Raw genomic sequence first — 19,267 nt, 5'->3', positions numbered from 1 at the left:
TATACCTACGGCTCGATTCTGAAAATGAATTAGATCTCTACTAGACCTCAACAAGTTACGATATGGATAATTTAAAGATATTAAATTTGTAAGATAGATATGTCAAATTTGAAGTTTCCGCGATTCTGGAGGTCCTCTTGAACGATTTCGACAAGTTATGACTTAGATATCTAAGTCACATCTAGTCGATATCTAATGTAAATCTAGTTGATCTCTATATCGTCTCTAGATCTTGTGATTATCTCGTCTCCCGAATACGCGTGCTAGAGTGTATTCATCCTTACATGTCTTCAAATCAAATCAAATCATCTCATTTATTCGTGATAAACTATAACATACACAAGTAAATAACAACAAAGAAAATTAAACATAAAATAAATAAATAGTTTACCACGAAATGGTCTTATCATGTAAACAAACGTGACGTCACTTCAACTTCAACATTAATTCAGCAAATAGACCGCAAGGGCACTTTTACACGTCAACATTGAATTTACATACCTACAAGCAAAAATAATAATAAATACATCAACAATTATAAATAACGTATAACAATTACTTAGAGATGTATTTATGGTCTCTTAATGACGAATTTCATAAAAACCGGGCAAGTGCGAGTCGGACTCGCGCACGAAGGGTTTCGTACCATAATGCAAAAAAAACAAAAAAAAAGCAAAAAAAAAACGGTCACCCATCCAAGTACTGACCACTCCCGACGTTGCTTTACCTTGGTCAAAAATCACGTTTGTTGTATGGGAGCCCCATTTAAATCTTTATTTTATTCTGTTTTTAGTATTTGTTGTTATAGCGGCAACAGAAATACATCATCTGTGAAAATTTCAACTGTCTAGCTATCACGGTTCGTGAGATACAGCCTGGTGACAGACGGACGGACGGACGGACGGACGGACAGCGAAGTCTTAGTAATAGGGTCCCGTTTTACCCATTGGGTACGGAACCCTAATATAATAATAATATATAAAAAAAATGTGTGTAAATTAGCACCATATGTACTGTAATAGTAGATTGTTAACCAAGGGTGGAAAGTGATCCATTTCACCCGAGATATTTTGGCGCTCGAACGAAGAGAGAGCGCCAATAGTTCGAGGGTGAGATGGTTACTTTTACCCGAGTTAAACACTCTACTTTTCATTTCGACTATGAGGAAAGTCAAACACGAGAAATGTAGGTTTATTATTGGTAAGTATACTTCCTTAGAACAAATTATTAATAGATATATAGGTAAACCACATAATTTATTAACTATAAGTCACTCGAATCACTTGGAAAATCCATTTTGAACCAGAGCAAGTACTTATTCCCGCCTTTTCCTAGTTAGTTTTTTTTTCTGTTTAATTATTTTCATAAAAATAAAAATGTTGCTACTGCCAAAATATTATCATTACATTACATTCATTCAATTTTCCTTTTTTTAAAGCGCGTATACATTAAGGCTGAATTTAAGATCGGATTGTCTATGGTTTTAGATATTTTTCCGATCAAACTGTAAACGGCGCCAATTTCAGTCATACGGAAGCTAATATGAGAGCTTTTAACTGAATAATATGTCTGTTAGTCGTTGCACTAAAAATTAAAAAAAAAATACTTTCCACCCTAGGGTGGGAAATGCAATTTTCCACCCGGTTATCAGCCTATGAAAGGTGAACTTTCCGAACAGGAGAGATGAAAAATTGTTAACAGTGCAATGGTGCTACTTTACCGCCCTATAGGGGGGATTATGGACAATACTTGCTTATGTCAAAAATTTAAAGGGCCATATCTACTGCAAAACGTTGAACAATACACGTGCGAAAAGGTAATCCCCAACTCGTGTCGATTTAAAACACTCCCTTCGATCATGTTTCAGTGTATCGCCTCTCTTTGCGAATTTCCTACTTTTCGCACTTGTATCGTAATACAACAATTTTCGTCGCAAACCTCAATGTTAATGGGTCGATTATCACCCCCAACTAACAGATTTACCACTACATCCACCCTGTATACATTAATTTTGAAGCCCTATTACGCCCTTTGATCTCAAAACACTGTATTAATGTCGTATCCACTCAACTACCCGCAAACACAGACAAAACATCCTCCAGACTGAGCATAGTCGCGCTACCCCCTCTGCCACGCATACGGTAATTTTACTCCATGTTCGATTCGAAAGTGTCTTTGTGTGACGTCCGTGTCTTTGAACGGACCAATTACGGCACGGGACTTCGCGCACCCCCGCATTTTTGGCATCACCGGTTGTATGAAATAATTGCTCTAAACTCGGTCTAGAGGATTCCTAGTCTATGCCCGCAAAGCGTTCGAAAGAGCCGTTAATTGAGATTTAAATTGCTTCCAAATTTGAATAAATAATTTACTGTACTACACATTTCTTGTTTTATTGTTTTCCTAAATAGAGCTCTATTGTTTACACCATAAGGTGGTGTTTACTATGAAATAATTAAATCAGATATGACGTTTAGGAAGTTAATGGTGTAAAATTTGCTTATGGAGGAGGTCGCTCCAAACGGCGTACGTTGTCGTAGTATAAGTATTAATATTTGGGAGACCCAGCTTTGCTCGGAAAACATAAAAATCAAAAATGCGCGGGATCCCAGAGAAGACCTAGCTAGATCAATTATTCGCCCCCTAAAACCCCCATATAGCAAATTTCATCGAAATCGTTAGAGCCGTTTGCGAGATCCCCGAAATACAGGGTAATTTTTGGACCGTTAGCCATATTGTGCGAGGTGATTAGGTAGGCCATACTGAACAAGTTTTTCTATGGGATCAACCCCGGTATCCCAAAAAAAATTTGGCCTTCCCATAGAAAATGTCGACATCCACTCGACCAAATCTATGAAACGACCAAAAAATTTTTTGTGATGTCGGAGTTGGTCCGATAGAAAAAATTGTTCAGTATGGCCTACCTAATAACCTCGCACAATAAGTATGTCTAATCCAAAATGTCGGTCCAAAAATGACTCTGTATAGTCTGTATACATATACATATACAAGAGTGAACAGGCACCTTCTGGGCGAGCTCGCTCCATCGTAGGCCACGTCTACGCCTCGGCTAGTCTGTGGCCATGAGTAAGCCCATTCATAATAAAAAAAAATAAAAAAATAACATAAATAATATTCTGTATATATACCTAAATAAGCAAGAATTGGTCGTTTAAGGCTCACTTGCACCATCGCAATAACCCGGGGTTAGGCGGTTAAACCGTTAACCTAATGTCAAATTGTACTGGTACCCATGGCAACTCCAGGTTTAACCGGTTAACCCTGGGTTAGTGGAATGGTGCAAGTGAGCCTAAAGGTATTAGATACATAGATAGAATTCTAAACCGTGCATTGAATTAACTGGACCTCTAGTGTAAATTTAATTCGATAGCGTAACAAGCGTTTGCGTTATGTCTATTTTTGTATGGAATTTTGAACAGCGCGCCAAGCGGGACGTTTTGGAAACTCAAAATCCCCATACAAAGTGATACTTAAAGCAAACGTGTACGTCACGTCACGCTATCGAATGAAATTTACACGAGGCTTGGAGCATTTAAATTAAATTAAAATTAAATTAAATTTATTTAAGACCAACAAAGGATCAATTTCGTTAGTGACACATTTTAATCTTACAACTAATATTAGTAGGTATACACACACAACTTATTGAGTAACTATAGTGCGTCAAGCAAATCTTGTCAGTAGCAATGTAAAGCAAACTAAAGTAGGGCAACACTCAAAGAGTAGTATTGCGCTAAGAAAAGCAGCAATGTACAATGTACATCGAACCAAAACTTTTTTTCCGCTGAGCGCGCCCTGTTACGTACGTCAATTCAAATTGTCACTCGTGGATTCTCTATTGAAAATGTTTTAAATTATTATTAAATGGTATGGACGGACAATTTAAAAGCGGTGTGTGGTGAATTTGAAGATCTCAAAATAAAATTAGAAGTGGAATATGCCGTTAAACAAGAATGTAATGAATAAAATCATTGCTTCAGCAGATAGATGTCTATTGGATTTTAATATTTTATTAGATTTATCAGTTGGAACTGTAGGCATTGTAGGCACCTTAGCTTTGATTAAGCACAATTTTATTTCATAAATTGGTATTTAATGGTGACACAGCAGAAATATCTCTTGAAATAGAATCGATTTAGAATGTAAACAAAGATGATGGCTGTCATTCGCGATCCACATTCCACAGATAAAACACAGATGACACGCGATTTTCGAATTATTAGAACACTGTGTTGCTAACCCGCGATTTTTCAAATTTGCCGCCGTTTGCTACTGACAAGATTTGCTTGACCCAGTATATCTAACTACATATTTATTTATTTATTTAGTAACATGGCTGTAATTTTCTGTACGAAACAGTCTGCCGATTTTTGCGGAGGAGGGGACGTCAAATGTATTACTATTTCTACATGATATGTACAAATAGCCATGTACAAAAGTTTGCACAATTGTGCAAGTTTTTCGGTAGAGGGTTAAGCTCTTAAAGACGACAGTTATCAAATGCTGTAAGACACGAGGGGTGCCGTACTGGGGATATTACATATACTGTGTCCAATGTCTCCTCAAACGAAGTAGGTACATAATCACGGCCTAATATCAAAAACCGCGCTTAAAAGCCTGCGGGAAAGCTGAGAGCGACAAAATGCGATAAAGCTCGACAAAGTTAGTTATATTACAGTACAGCTGGTGCTATATTACAACAGGTGCTATAATAAGCAAATAACGTACAACTTGGCAAAAACATCGCAATGCTGATACGTTGTGCGAGGTAGCCGCCAGCTCTTCGGTCACCAGTTACGTCAACCACACGCTTATATTAATGTAAACATTTGATCTTCAGGTACGGCAGCCCGCACCATGCCCGGTCGCAGTCGGTCAAGGCAGCGAGATCGCGAACGGGCGAGCGTCAACTACTGGGGCTGCCGCAGCAACGGGCGCGAGTGGCGTCTATGCCCAATACTGGGGTAGAAGAGGAGTATTACAGACTGAGGCATTTTAGTATAACGGGTGAGTCATGTGACCATTACTGGGTCTAAGAGAGACAACTACTGGGGTTGCCCCAGTAAAGGGCAAGAGTGGCGTCTATGCCCAATACTGGGGTCGAGGAGTACAGACGGAGTCACTTTAGTATAACGGATCTAAGAGGGACAACTATAGGGATTTCTCTAGCAAAGGGCCAGAGTGGCGTCTATATCCAATACTAAGGGAAATGGGGGGGGGGGGGGGGGGGCAACCTGAGGCATTTTATATTTAGCATTACGGGTGAGTAAAGTGACCATTACTGGATTTGAAGTAGTGAAGAGCGAGTGTAGTAGTATTTAAAAGCAAAAGTTAAAGTAGTAGTCATCGCCCAAATCACTTTGTTACTTATTTGATCAATAAACACAATAATACGTTACACAACGAAGGCCGCAAAGATATCTGACACGATCTTATTTGTAGAGTCATAAGAGCGTGTCACATATTTTTGCGGCCTTCGAAGAGTAACATTTGTACAGACTAGATTACACTTCTTCTTCAACCTAGCGTTTTCCCGGCCTAGCGCCTATGTCGGCTTTTCTGCTCAGTCTTCTCCACTTTGCCCTGTCTTTGGCATCCTCAGGTGTGAGGTTGTTCTCTTGCATGTCCGCTGTCACGACGTCTAGCCAACGCTTCTTACAGGCTAGATCACACTATGACCCACTTGCACCATTCCACTAACCCGGGGTTAAGCGGTTAAACTATTAACCTAGTGTCAAATTGTATGGCTAACCATGGCAACTCCTGGTTTAACCGGTTAACCCCGGGTTAGTGGAATGGTGCAAGTGGGCCTATGTCAGATAATTTTTCTATAGCAGTTATTGTTACAGGCATGGACTAACTAACCAATAGGTTATGGTCCTTGCTGCAAAGCAACTAACTCACACAATGACACATGTACAGATGCGCTGTTCACACATAGAAACGCAAATGATGCGGTAGTATACAAATTTTTGCGCCATCTATCCGCTCGTTTAAGAAAAACTAAGAACTACGCCTAACAACTACAACGTCTACAACTCTTAGTGGCAGCGACCTCTTGCGGAATACACTACACAACCTATAGCCCGCTGAATGACAAACGCCATCTAATTGTAAGTTTAATACAAAAAAAATGTTTTCACCTCAGCAGTTCGAAAAAGGGTACTTTGCTTCTTAAAAACAGTGAGCAAAATGCGATTTTGCTCACTGAGTCATTTAGTCTCACACAGTGAGCAAAATGCGATTTTGCTCACTGTGTGAGACAAAATGAGTGAGCAAAATCGCATTTTGCTCACTGAGTGAGACAAAATGTCATTCAAGTTACCTTTATAGTCAAATGTCATTTCAACATGCGGGGTCTAATACAAGTTCGATATACTTGGGTTCTATTATCTCTGTCCCTCTAGGTATGTTCTCACTGCTTAGGGTGAAAATTTTTGTGTACTACACGAGATCAAAGTTATTTACATCTCGTGAGCTTTTGAATCCCTTACTACGCTCAATATTCTAAATTAGATTATTATAGAATCTTTCGCTTGCACGGGACTCAAAATAAGCACTCGAAGAAATATCAAACTTTGATCTCTTGTTGTACAAATAACTATTTCTTCCGCGGTACGCTACTCAATATGGCGACCGCTCGTCCTTATTGGTTATGGTCCTTGTTTCAGGTAAAGGCGTCGTGAATCGGGGCGACTCCCTCCGGTCGAGAAGATCGCGGTCCAACACCTCCGTGGCCTCAAGCGCGTCGAGCACAGAAGCCGTTAACAGGGCCTCTGCGCCTTGCTCTTTAGCTTCTTCGAGGTAATTAAAACCAAAATATTACTTTGCTAATCCGCGAAAAGATAACGTGCTAGTCAATCAGTGCTAACCCGTTATATTTTAACTGTTATGTCAGCGAATTAAGAACTATGGGACATATTTTTGAATAAGTTGTCTACAGCCATATTTTTACAGTTGACTGTACATTTTCGGGTAGTTATATCATTTATTGATTAACCAACCAAATATAAAACCACCTGGATCTGTCACTGAACAACCTGACTTTAACCTACATTATTTGATCATGTAAAGTTGAGTCATTTGAGATACAAGACTATAATTCAGGCCCCGTAGACAACATGCCAATCGCTAACGCTCCGTAGCGAACGAAACGCAACTGTCACTGTCACACTAATATGTAATAGTAAGCCCCCATTCGCACGACAGCTTTTTCAACGCGCGTTAAACAAGAGCTTGAATTTGTCCGCACTCTAAATTCGATTTAATGACCAAGGCTTAAAGTCTAAAATCCAACAACGCTTGATGAAAAGCGCCACCGCTGTCATGTGAATACATACATGGTTATCCATTTGTGTCATTCAAACGCTTTTTAACGCGCGTTGGAAAAGCTGTCGTGCGAATGGGGCCTGATAGGAGACATAAAGCGATTCGATGCCGAAGCGCAATCGATTGTCACCTTGGCTAGGCCGTCAGGCTTGTATAGTCGCACCAAGAAAAGTCTGCAGCGGATTTGATAGCCCACGCAGTGTAAGTGTTATTTATACGTCATAATTTCATAGAAGTTTGACGTTTAAAATGACACTTGCACTGCGTGGGCTATCAAAAACGCTGCGGACTTTTCACGGTCAGAAACTAGCGCTTTTTATGAATAAGGATGTATGTCCGTATTGTCCGTATTTTCTAATTAAAATGATGATATTTGTTTACAGGGATTCCTCAGCGGGTCTCAGCTCATACCGTGTGCTGGTGCTCGGAGCGCCGGGGGTTGGAAAGTCAAGCCTTGTCGGTCAATTTATGACGTCAGAGTATCTACACGCGTACGACACTAGTATAGGTAAGCTGGATATTCTACACAGCGGCACAGAATAAATAATAGTACTAGGTACAGAAGACTCACTCTCTATCATAACGCGTCTGTTACGATCAGGGCAGATGTGGCCGCTAGGTGGCGACAGAGCCACGCGCGGCTTATGGGTAGCCACCAAAATTGGTGTGGAACGGATGTACTTTTAGCTACCTGTAGCAAAGCGACGAAATCGCGGAGTGAGCTACGCCTGACAGCGGCAGAATGTGTGTGCGTGTGCGTGTGTGTGTGTTTCGCAGTCATCTGGCTTAGTTAGCCAGCTAATTACTCGCCTAGGCCGATAGAAAATCAATCAACGTTTAACAACTTGGCGTATTTAACGGTCAAACTTCCATGAAATCATGACGTATAAATAACACTTAGCCCCCATTCGCACGACAGCTTTTTCAACGCGCGTTAAAAAAGCGTTCGAATGACACAAATGGATACATGTGTATTTATTCACACGATGGCGGTGGCACTTTTTATCAAGCGTTGTTGGATTTTCGACTTTAAGCCTTGGTCGTTAAATCGAATTTAGAGTGCGGACAGGTTCAAGCGCTTTTTTAACGCGCGTTAAAAAAGCTGTCGTGCGAATGGGGGTTTACACAGTCTGTGCTGTTTATTTCGGGAATTAAAAAAATATCTGTTATTTAGGTTTCTTAGGTTTGCATGTCTAATGTGTTAGTTTCTGGCATTGTATTGACTTTGACACTGTCATCACTCATCAGTGGCATTGTGTATGATGTATTTAATTTTTCTGAATAATAACCACTGGAAAATTACCAATAATATTTTTATTTTTATTCCCGAAACAAACATTTGGTTTTTCCGGAATTTTCATCTATAAGATTGATACCTATATAGGTAAGACAGACAAAATCGGGCTCATTTCGCTGCAATCTGATAAATAAGATACTCGTATAACCGGGGACACGAGCACTCACGATGAAAAATTCTATGGCGTTTAAAAAGTTAAGTACGTCAAGAAAGAAAGTTTCACCCAAATTTTCATTCAAACCTCCACACAAAGATCTAAAGACGTCAAAACTTCAAATCGACCTCCATTTCCGACAGAGGGCCTACCGCGAACCACGTTCGACGTGTTGCCTCCCTGACACACTTACGTACGTATTTACAAGTGCGACAGAGATGCAACACGTCGAACAGGGTTCACGGTAGGCCCTCAGATCCCATTTTCACGTCGCCGAGAATACGTTGCGAATATATCAATTGAATCTGAGATGAAATGAACTGAACGGAGCTTTGAGTTCACATTTATATATGGGCCATTTTATTTACGTAAAATAAGGGAAGTTTCCTTTAGCAGGCGTGGCTCACTCCGCGATTTCGTCGCTTTGCTACAGGTAGCTAAAAGTACATCCGTTCGACCCCAATTTTGGGGTTTGCCATAAGCCGCGCGTGGCGCTGTCGCCACTAGCGACCATATCTGTGCTGATCGTAACAGACGCGTTTTGTTAGAGAGTGAGTTTTCTGTACCTAGTACTATTATTTATTTTATTCTGTGCCTTTACTCTACTTAAAATAAATTATGTGCACAAAATAAAGCACCAGATAATTATTAGAAAAACATACTTGCTTACTCCGTTGATTCAGCGACCCAAAATGAGACTTGGCCTCCGACACAAGACAGGGGCTACTTAGAAAAACATATTAGATAGCAGTTATTTTTCATATCGGATAGAAATATAAAAAGTTGGTGAGTTGACCGTGACGTCACTGATACTCGTTTTGACAGTTCTAAAAAATAAGCTGATTTGACTAGTAGGAAAGTAGTAGGAAATATTATTAAATATGTATCCAAAATCTAAAATGCAAGTTCCCCAACTTCGCGCGTTCGCGCGCCGTCTAAATCAACTCTTACTCTTTAAGTTAATGATGATGATGATGTTTTGTCAACAGACGACGAATCCGGCGAAAGGTCGGTCTGCGTGCTTCTAGCTGGTGAGGAGTCGGAGATCACCTTCATGGACGCCCCCGCCGATCAGCTAGTGGTAAGTTTACTAGCCTTACCGGTAATATTGGGAATAAGTTTACTAGCCTTACTGGTAATATTTAGTGGTAAGTTTACTAGCCTTACCGGTAATATTGGTGGGAGTTTACTAGCCTTATCGGTAACGAGCGTAGGAAGGTCTAGAGTCGAATGGGTTTTCCACATCGAAGATTCTCGAAAAATGGGCCTGGGGGAAGGATGAGCTCGAAACATATAGTCCGACAAGAAATTGTAGAAAATTGTTGAGGGCGCCACTTCCTACTTAACTGTCGCATTTTTGACGTAAAATGCTTAAACATGGCAACAATTTAGTATGGTTTTTTTGAGTTGCATTTTATTTAATTTCTACTATTTTATGTCGCACTTTATTTCACGTGAGTGTAACTCTTGTAATTTAAGTACCTATTTAAAAATATGTCTCACGAAAGTTTTAAGTTCGATTATTTGTCTGATCACTCTGATCGTTTCTAAAAACATGCCGCTCATTTTTAGGGTTTCGTACCCAAAGCGTAAAACGGGACCCTATTACTAAGACTCCGCTGTCCGTCCGTCCGTCTGTCACCAGGCTATATCTCACGAACCGTGATAGCTATAGTTCGTTTTTTTTAGCATTAGAAAGAACTCCACAGAAGCAAGCGTGCAGTTTTTATCAGGCTCTTTAATTGTTAATAATTATTAAATTATCTAATGTAGCATGGTCAATACATATAATTTACTTCAAATTATTACCGCTAAAAGTGCCGGATTTGGAACCACAAGCTTACTTCTGCGAAGTTCTTTCTAATGCTAAAAAAAACGAACTATAGATAGTTGAAATTTTCACAGATGATATATTTCTGTTGCCGCTATAACAACAAATACTAATAACAGAATAAAATAAAGATTTAAGTGGGGCTCCCATACAACAAACGTGATTTATGACCGAAGTTAAGCAACGTCGGGCGGGGTCAGTACTTGGATAGATGACCGTTTTTATAGGTAATGGCACGGAACCCTTCGTGTGCGAGTCCGACTCGCACTTGGCCGGTTTTTTGTGACATTGTGACATTTTCTGTGTAAATATTTATGTAAAACTCGCAGAATCACAAGCTCTATCGGACCGAGGACAATAACGTTTTTTCCCCTATTGTGTTATGGCTGTATGGCGGTAAAATAAACAAAAAATTCAATATTGAATGGATATTTTTCCCATTGGAATAAAGCTTTTGATTCTGCGTAGAAAAAATACAAACGTAGTTGATTTTTTTTATGAAACGCTGATGTTATATTCACTACTGAGTACCTACCTTAGTAAGAAACAGAAAAAAACCGGGCAAGTGCGAGTTGGACTCGCGCACGAAGGGTTCCGTACCATAATGCAAAAACAAAAACGAAAAAAAAAGCAAAAAAAAAAACGGTCACCCATCCAAGTACTGACCACTCCCGACGTTGCTTAACTTTGGTCGAAGATCACGTTTGTTGTATGGGAGCCCCATTTAAATCTTTATTTTATTCTGTTTTTAGTATTTGTTGTTAGAGTCTGGCTAGCCAAAAATTGTTGACAGATATTTCGTTGTTGTATCACCAATTGTCTATGATTTAAAAAAAAGCTAAAAGTCAGTTGTAAATTTATGTCATTCATTCAAATTGTTTGCGGTTTATAAGGGGTTTATTTTAAATAATATTAATAATTTCTGTACCGAGTGAGGTTTGCAAACTATTATTTAAGCTCGTAAATAATTACGACAATGTGCGATGTCGACGTGTAGCGTTGTATGACAAAAAACTGCAATGTTTACAAGTCCTAACCAAATGTAAACAAATTAGGAGGTTGGTGCTCTATAAATATTTTGATACTTTAAGTACTAGTTCTAACATTTGCCTATTACTTTGATTAAGTAAGTGAATTTATTAATGCCTGAATCTCATAAACAGGACAAGTGTATAAAGAAACGGAAAAGCTAAAAGTTCTGAAAAATATCTATAAAATCTAAATATTGCAACGTAAACATATGTGTTTTCGTTGACTGTACTTTAAATAGTGGTAGAAATTATGTGAGCTGACTTTGAGTGCACGTAAGCGTTTATTTAACTTATTTCCTTAGGTACCTTACTTGTGCACAGAAAATCAAAAATATTATCTAGTATCAAAACTATAATTCCTACTAAACAAAGTGTGACCAGCCAAAGATTTTTTGAATTTCCCGCCAAACATTTGGTAAAATTTCAGTAGCCAGACTCTATAGCGGCAACAGAAATACATCATCTGTGAAAATTTCAACTGTCTAGCTATCACGTTTTCGTTGAAGTATGTCATTGTATTCTGAGAGATGAGAAGTCGGATTTGTCGCTCGACCGATCCGCAATTTGTACTGAGCGAGCAAAATCGATAAATCCAACAATTACTTGAGACTAAAATATAATAATTGTATTTAAATGTAATTTAACGTATGATATGTAATAAAAATATTACATGTGAAATGTAACACGTTCTTTTTGTAAATTTGATGTCCCTGACCTCTTTTTATAACAAAAAACCGAGCAAACAGGCATTTTTGTGCAGCAGTGTTCACGCGCGCGTCTGGACTCGGTCTAGTGAAAAATCCAAGTGCAACTAGTTTTATTACCCGCGCTAGATTAGATTGACGCGCTAATCTTGTACCTCGGCAGAGGGGAAATAGTGCGAATGCCGCCTCCCTTCCGTGTTGCTCGAAGGATGTAGTACATAATTATTTCCCGTCGTATTTTCACGGAAACGTACGAACGTGTCTTGTTATTTCAGTCTGGGTTTGACCGAAGAGCATGACAAATACGAACGTTTTCGAGAAAATACGATCCCATCAAAAACATAAATGTAAAAAAGGAGAGCCAAGTTCAATACAAAAATTATGCTTGGCTGTGGGGTTCGCCGCAAAAAGAATGGAGATTTAAATGAGTGCCAAGTTCTATGCAAAATCGAAATATGTATTTATAGGAACAAAATAACATTATAAACAAGTATTAAACTCTATTTCTTTGCTTTATTGGATACCTATAACAGTTGCTGTTATTTAAAAAAATGCGAGATCTTAAAGCAGGTTAGATTTGACTTGGCCAGTTTTCATTACATCAGTCATTTTATAAAGTTATTCAACATATATATTTTGTAATTCTGATAAAAACTGGCCAAGCCAAATCTAACCTACTTTAAGATCTCACATTTTTTTTAAATAACAGCATTTGTTATAGGTATCCAATAAAGCAAAGAAATAGAGTTTAATACTTGTTTATAATGTTATTTTGTTCCTATAAATACATATTTCGATTTTGCATAGAACTTGGCACTCATTTAAATCTCCATTCTTTTTGCGGCGAACCCCACAGCCAAGCATAATTTTTGTATTGAACTTGGCTCTCCTTTTTTACATTTATGTTTTTGATGGGATATCAATACTTTTTGTAAAGAAAACTAGGCAGGTATTGAGATTTAATGTTTTTTCTTGTGTTTCCGCTGCATGTTTTTTACTTCTGTTCTTTGTATTAATTATGTGGTGCCGCACGACACACCGTTGGCCGGTTGTTTAGCGCGTATTACAGGTTTTTTGTATGGGGACCCCCCCCTATTTTTTAACTTTTTTTATTTTTTTATTTTTAGATTTTTTCCTACGCTTACACACAATTACCGAGCTGGATTCCAAATTTCATCCTTCTAGGTCATCTGGAAGTAGGTTAGGTTTAGGTACTATATGTCAGTCACAATAAAAAAGAAATTTGTATGGGGACCCCCCCTATTTATTAACTTTTTTTTGTTTTTAGATTTTTTCCTACGCTTACACACAATAACCGAGCTGGATTCCAAATTTCATCCTTCTAGGTCACCTGGAAGTAGGTTAGGTTTAGGTACTTATATGTCAGTCACAATAAAAAATGGTTTTTTTTGTATGGGGACCCCCCCAATTTTATAACTTTTTTTAATTTTTAGATTTTTTCCTACGCTTTCACACAATAACTGAGCTGGATTCCAAATTTCATCCTTCTAGGTCATCTGGAAGTAGGTTAGGTTTAGGTACTTATATGTCAGTCACAATAAAAAATGGTTTTTTTGTATGGGGACCCCCCCCTATTTTATAACTTTTTTTAATTTTTAGATTTTTTCCTACGCTTTCACACAATAACTGAGCTGGATTCCAAATTTCATCCTTCTGGGTCATCTGGAAGTAGGTTAGGTTTAGGTACTATAGGTATGTCAGTCAGTCTTAAAATTTACGATTTTTTGACCTTCATATCTTTATAACCGTTTGAGCTAGCTTCATGAAATTTGGGCTTCTAGATGTCCTTATGGATATAATTAAACACACGTAGTTTTATGTGTTTACGTTAAAGATGTTTTGAGTTATAGAAGGGTCAAAAGTGGCACCAAGTGGTTCGTGTAATATTACACTTGGCGCTGGCTAGCCAGTTCCTTTGCTTGAACTTGGCTTGACACGCTGCCGCGTGTCTAGATTGCGAATACAATATATGCATATGCACTACATGTATATAATATATGTCTGTTGGTTAAATGTCATAACCAGACATCGTAAATTTTCCAGCATTTTTGGTGCATCCGAGTGGTGTTACCGGAATTGGTATAAATAATCCCACCAAAAACATAAATGTAAAAAAGGAGAGCCAAGTTCAATACAAAAATTATGCTTGGCTGTGGGGCTCGCCGCAAAAAGAATGGAGATCTAAATGAGTGCCACTGCCAAGTTCTATGCAAAATCCAAATATGTATTTATAGGAACAAAATAACATTATAAACAAGTATTAATTAAACTCTATTTCTTTGCTTTATTGATAAAACCTGGATGCTGCATAGAACTTGGCAGTGGCACTCATTTAGATCTCCATTCTTTTTGCGGCGAGCCCCACAGCCAAGCATAATTTTTGTATTGAACTTGGCTCTCCTTTTTTACATTTATGTTTTTGGTGGGATATCAATACTTTTTGTAAAGAAAACTAGGCAGGTATTGAGATTTAATGTTTTTTCTTGTGTTTCCGCTGTATGGTTTTTACTTCTGTTCTTTGTATAATTATGTGGTACCGCGCGCCGCCGACGACACACCGTTGGCCGGTTGTTTAGAGCGTATTAAAAGTTTTTTGTATGGGGACACCACTTATTTTTTGACTAAACTTTATTTTAATATAGCAAATATAATAATACATATATTGGGGTAGTTTCAAATATCTGCTTGTAACGGTTCCAACGCTACAAAAAAAAAAATTTTTTCGTATGGGGACCCCCCCTATTTTTTAACTTTTTTTTATTTTTAGATTTTTTCCTACGCTTACACACAATAACCGAGCTGGATTCCAAATTTCATCCTTCTAGGTCATCTGGAAGTAGGTTAGGTTTAGGTACTTATATCAGTCCCAATAAAAAATGTTTTTTTTGTATGGGGACCCCCCTATTTTTAAACTTTATTTTATTTTTAGATTTTTTCCTACGGTTACACACAATAACTGAGCTGGATTCCAAATGTCATCCTTCTAGGTCATCTGGAAGTAGGTTAGGTTTAGGTACTTATATGTCAGTCCCAATAAAAAGTGTTTTTTTTGTATGGGGACCCCCCCCTATTTTTTAACTTTATTTTATTTTTAGATTTTTTCCTACGGTTACACACAATAACCAAGCTGGATTCCAAATTTCATCCTTCTAGGTCATCTGGAAGTAGGTTAGGTTTAGGTACTATAAGTCATAAGTCAGTCTTAAAATTTACGACTTTTTGACCTTCATACCTTTATAACCGTTTGAGCTAGCTTCATGAAATTTGGGCTTCTAGATATCCTTATGGATATAATTAAACACACGTAGTTTTATGTGTTTACGTCAAAGATGTTTTGAGTTATAGAAGGGTCAAAAGTGGCACCAAGTGGTTCGTGTAATATTACACTCGGCGCTGGCTAGCCAGTTCCTTTGCTTGAACTTGGCTTGACACGCTGCCGCGTGTCTAGATTTCAACCCTAATGATTAATTAGCGTTAATTACATTAATATTAACCTTAATTAGGGTTCCGTACCCAAAGGGTAAAACGTGACCCTATTACTAAGACTTCGCTGTCCGTCCGTCCGTCCGTCCGTCTGTCTGTCTACAGGCTGTATCTCATGAACCGTGATAGCTAGACAGTTGAAATTTTCACAGATGATGTATTTCTGTTGCCGCTATAACAACAAATACTAAAAACAGAATAAAATAAAGATTTAAGTGGGGCTCTCATACAACAAACGTGATTTTTGACCAAAGTTAAGCAACGTCGGGCGTGGTCAGTACTTGGATGGGTGACCGTTTTTTTTGCATATTTTTCCGGTTTTTTTTTGCATTATGGTACGGAACCCTTCGTGCGCGAGTCCGACTCGCACTTGCCCGGTTTTTTTAGCATTTCAGTTGAAATTATCGATACCAATTCCGTTAACACTACTCCGCTGCACCAAAAATGCTGGCAAATGTGCGATGTCTAGTCATAACTACCTAACTAGTCTACCGGTCCCCGAAAATATGAGTAATATTTTTGTGCTATTTTATGTCTGCCAATAAGTACAGTCGCCATCAGATTATATCGGAGCGGCTAAGGCGCTCACAAATATCTGAACACGCCTCTATTGTCAGGGCGTTAGAGTGCGTGTTCAGATATTGTGAACACCTTGGCCGCTCCTATATCTGATAGCGATTGTAAAAAAAGCTTTCAGGCAGGTTCTATGGGCCCGATTCGGATTTTGAAATAGACATCTATTAGATATCTTTTAGACATCACCAATATACGATAAAGATATGTTTAAGATCTAACCTGTCAAATTTGACATTTGCGCGATTCTGGAGATACTCTTGAACGATTTCCACAGGATATGACTTAGAGATCCAATTCACATCTAATAGATATCTTACTTATCTAACATAAAAGCGACATTGGTTGCCCGAATTGCGCTGCAAAAGAGAACTAGTTGATATCTAAACTATAACGTATCTAGAATGGATCTAGTACGGGTCGTCTCTTGTGAATATCTTGAAGTTCGAATACGGCAGTATTAGCTACATATTCTAGAAATATCTTAGTAAAATTTATTACGATTCACCATCTAAATCTTTTCAAAATTTCCTCAAATCCCTCACTCCATTGTCGCTCCATAACACGCCTTTAGAGATCAAAAAAATAAAATATTCTACCAACTAAACTTCTCAAATTCCAAACAAAATTAACCTTTATCCCACACACGTTAAAGTCGCTTTTGTAACTGAAATATTAACAAAATACGACGTTCTTGTAGTAATCAGGCACACGCGTCAGCATTTTTCAAGCGTCCCTTTGGTCGACATAATTTCCCAGTACATTTTATCGCTTTAAAAAGTCTTATTTGCATATAAAATACAAGGCGCTTACGCCCTTTCATGTTCAGTATTTCACGCTATTTGTAAAGGAACCGCTATGAAATTATTTTTGGTGAAATTGTGGCGATGTTTCTCTGTAATTTTATTAAGGAAATATTTTCTTGCAGCGCCTATTTTAATGTTTTGAAGGGATTTTTTGCATGTAATTATTTTTTTCCCTGTGACGTTTCATTCCGTAATGTTTTGAGCTGATGATGGATGATTCATTTCATATTTAATTTAAATATATGTATATTAAGCACGAAAAATATGAGATGTCCTAATGTTTCTATTTATATATTTTAACCGAATTCCAAAAGAGTGCCAACTCTTGCGTTTTACTCAAAGTGTAAATAATTGATTGCAATAGAGATATTAAAAATATTTTAATCGTGTCACTCATGTATTCTCTACGTGGTCGAATCAGAAATGAGGAGATCCGTAGACGAACTAAAGTCACCGACATACCCCACCGGATTAGCAAGCTGAAGTGGCAATGGGCAGGCCACATTGCACGCAGAGAACATGGCCGATGGGGTCGAAAAGTGCTCGAGTGGAGACCACGGACTAGCAAGCGCAGCGTAGGACGTCCACCCACAAGATGAACAGACGACCTTGTTAAGGTCGCCGGAAGACGCTGGATGCGGGTCGCTTCCAACCGGCACGTATGGAGATCCAAGGGGGAGGCCTATGTTCAGCAGTGGACGTCTTATGGCTGAGATGACGATGATGATGACTCATGTATAGCTAGCTAGCTCGACATACGTGAGCGACCCGTTTAAAACTCTGAGAGACCGAGCTTGCTCGGAAAACATATAAAAACTCAATAATGCGCGTTTTTCAGAGATTAGACCAAGCTAGATCGATTTTTCCATCCCGAAAACCCCTATATAGCAAATTTAATCGAAATCGTTCGAGCAGTTTCCGAGATCCCCGAAATATAGTTTAAAATTGCAATACACTTGTAAAAGCTGAGAAAAAATCATATACCCACTCCCAGTTTGACAACGAAATAGATAGCGCTATACTGTATCATACGTTTTGTGGTCTGACTTGTCAAACGTCAACTTTTGACAACCAGGTTTAACGCATAATGTACGGGTCCGTATAGCACCATCTACGTTAGCTGTCAAAATTGTACCATCACAATGACATGCAGTAATACGCACAACGAAAACGATTTCTTCTTTCTGTCCTTATCCCACGTTATGTGGGGTCGGTACAACATATTTTTCTCTTCCATTCGCCTCTGTATTTTCACCACAGCACTCACTCCTTTCTTTCTCATATCCCCTCTCACACAATCCATAATTTTTTGAGTCTACTATCCGCTCTCCATCCATCAACATTCATCCCTAACATTCTTTTACCTATATGGCATTCATACAACGATAACTACCTATAGGTATTTACATAAAATCAAGATAAACAAACTGAACACTAGACTCCTCACGAGATTATACAGGTACTTACAAACTTAATATTACTTGCAGACGGACGGCTGCGCCCACGGCTACTGCGTAGTCTATTCGACAGCCGATCGCAGTAGCTTTGCCGAAGCCGAGCGAAGGCTACAAGGACTATGGGCGGCGGGCCATACAGCGCGGAGAGCCGTCATACTTGTGGGGAACAAGGCTGATTTGGCGCGGTCGAGAGCTGTTAACACGGATGGTATGTATTTATATCCCGTATATGATAGTACAAGTCGATCAAAGGCTGCAGTAGCTTTGCGGAAGCCGAAGGCTGCAAGGTCTATAGGCTGGTCATACAGCGCGGCAAGCCATATATCATACTCTTCTCTTCTTCTTCTTCCTCGGCGAGTATGTGCCCACTGCTGGGCATACGCGTCTCCGACTCTCCTCCAAGCAGGCGGATTTGCTGCTTCTCTCCTCCAGAGTGGGCCTGCAATCTTTATAATATCATCCTCCGATCTTGTTGGAGGTCTGTGATCTGGTCTTTTTGAACGAGGCCTCCACGCTAGGACAGTATGACGTTCCCCACTAGTATGACGGCTCGCCAGAGC

At 38.9% G+C, this 19,267-nt stretch overlaps 1 protein-coding gene across 1 annotated transcript in view; it reads left to right on the top strand.

Moving 5' to 3' along the window:
* LOC134673903 (uncharacterized) overlaps positions 1-19,267 on the top strand; it is a 231,127-nt gene that overhangs the window by 194,839 nt on the left and 17,021 nt on the right. The window contains exons 9-13 of the mRNA XM_063531956.1: positions 4,862-5,028; positions 6,693-6,825; positions 7,734-7,858; positions 9,791-9,882; positions 18,738-18,915. Coding sequence (XP_063388026.1) covers positions 4,862-5,028; positions 6,693-6,825; positions 7,734-7,858; positions 9,791-9,882; positions 18,738-18,915 — 695 coding nt within the window. The remainder of the gene's footprint in view (positions 1-4,861; positions 5,029-6,692; positions 6,826-7,733; positions 7,859-9,790; positions 9,883-18,737; positions 18,916-19,267) is intronic.

Source organism: Cydia fagiglandana, chromosome 19 (genome assembly GCF_963556715.1).
Source record: "Cydia fagiglandana chromosome 19, ilCydFagi1.1, whole genome shotgun sequence".
Taxonomy (NCBI): Eukaryota; Metazoa; Arthropoda; class Insecta; order Lepidoptera; family Tortricidae; genus Cydia; species Cydia fagiglandana.
The sequence above is the reverse complement of the archived record's forward strand: the minus strand, read 5'-3'. Positions and strand labels throughout refer to the sequence as shown.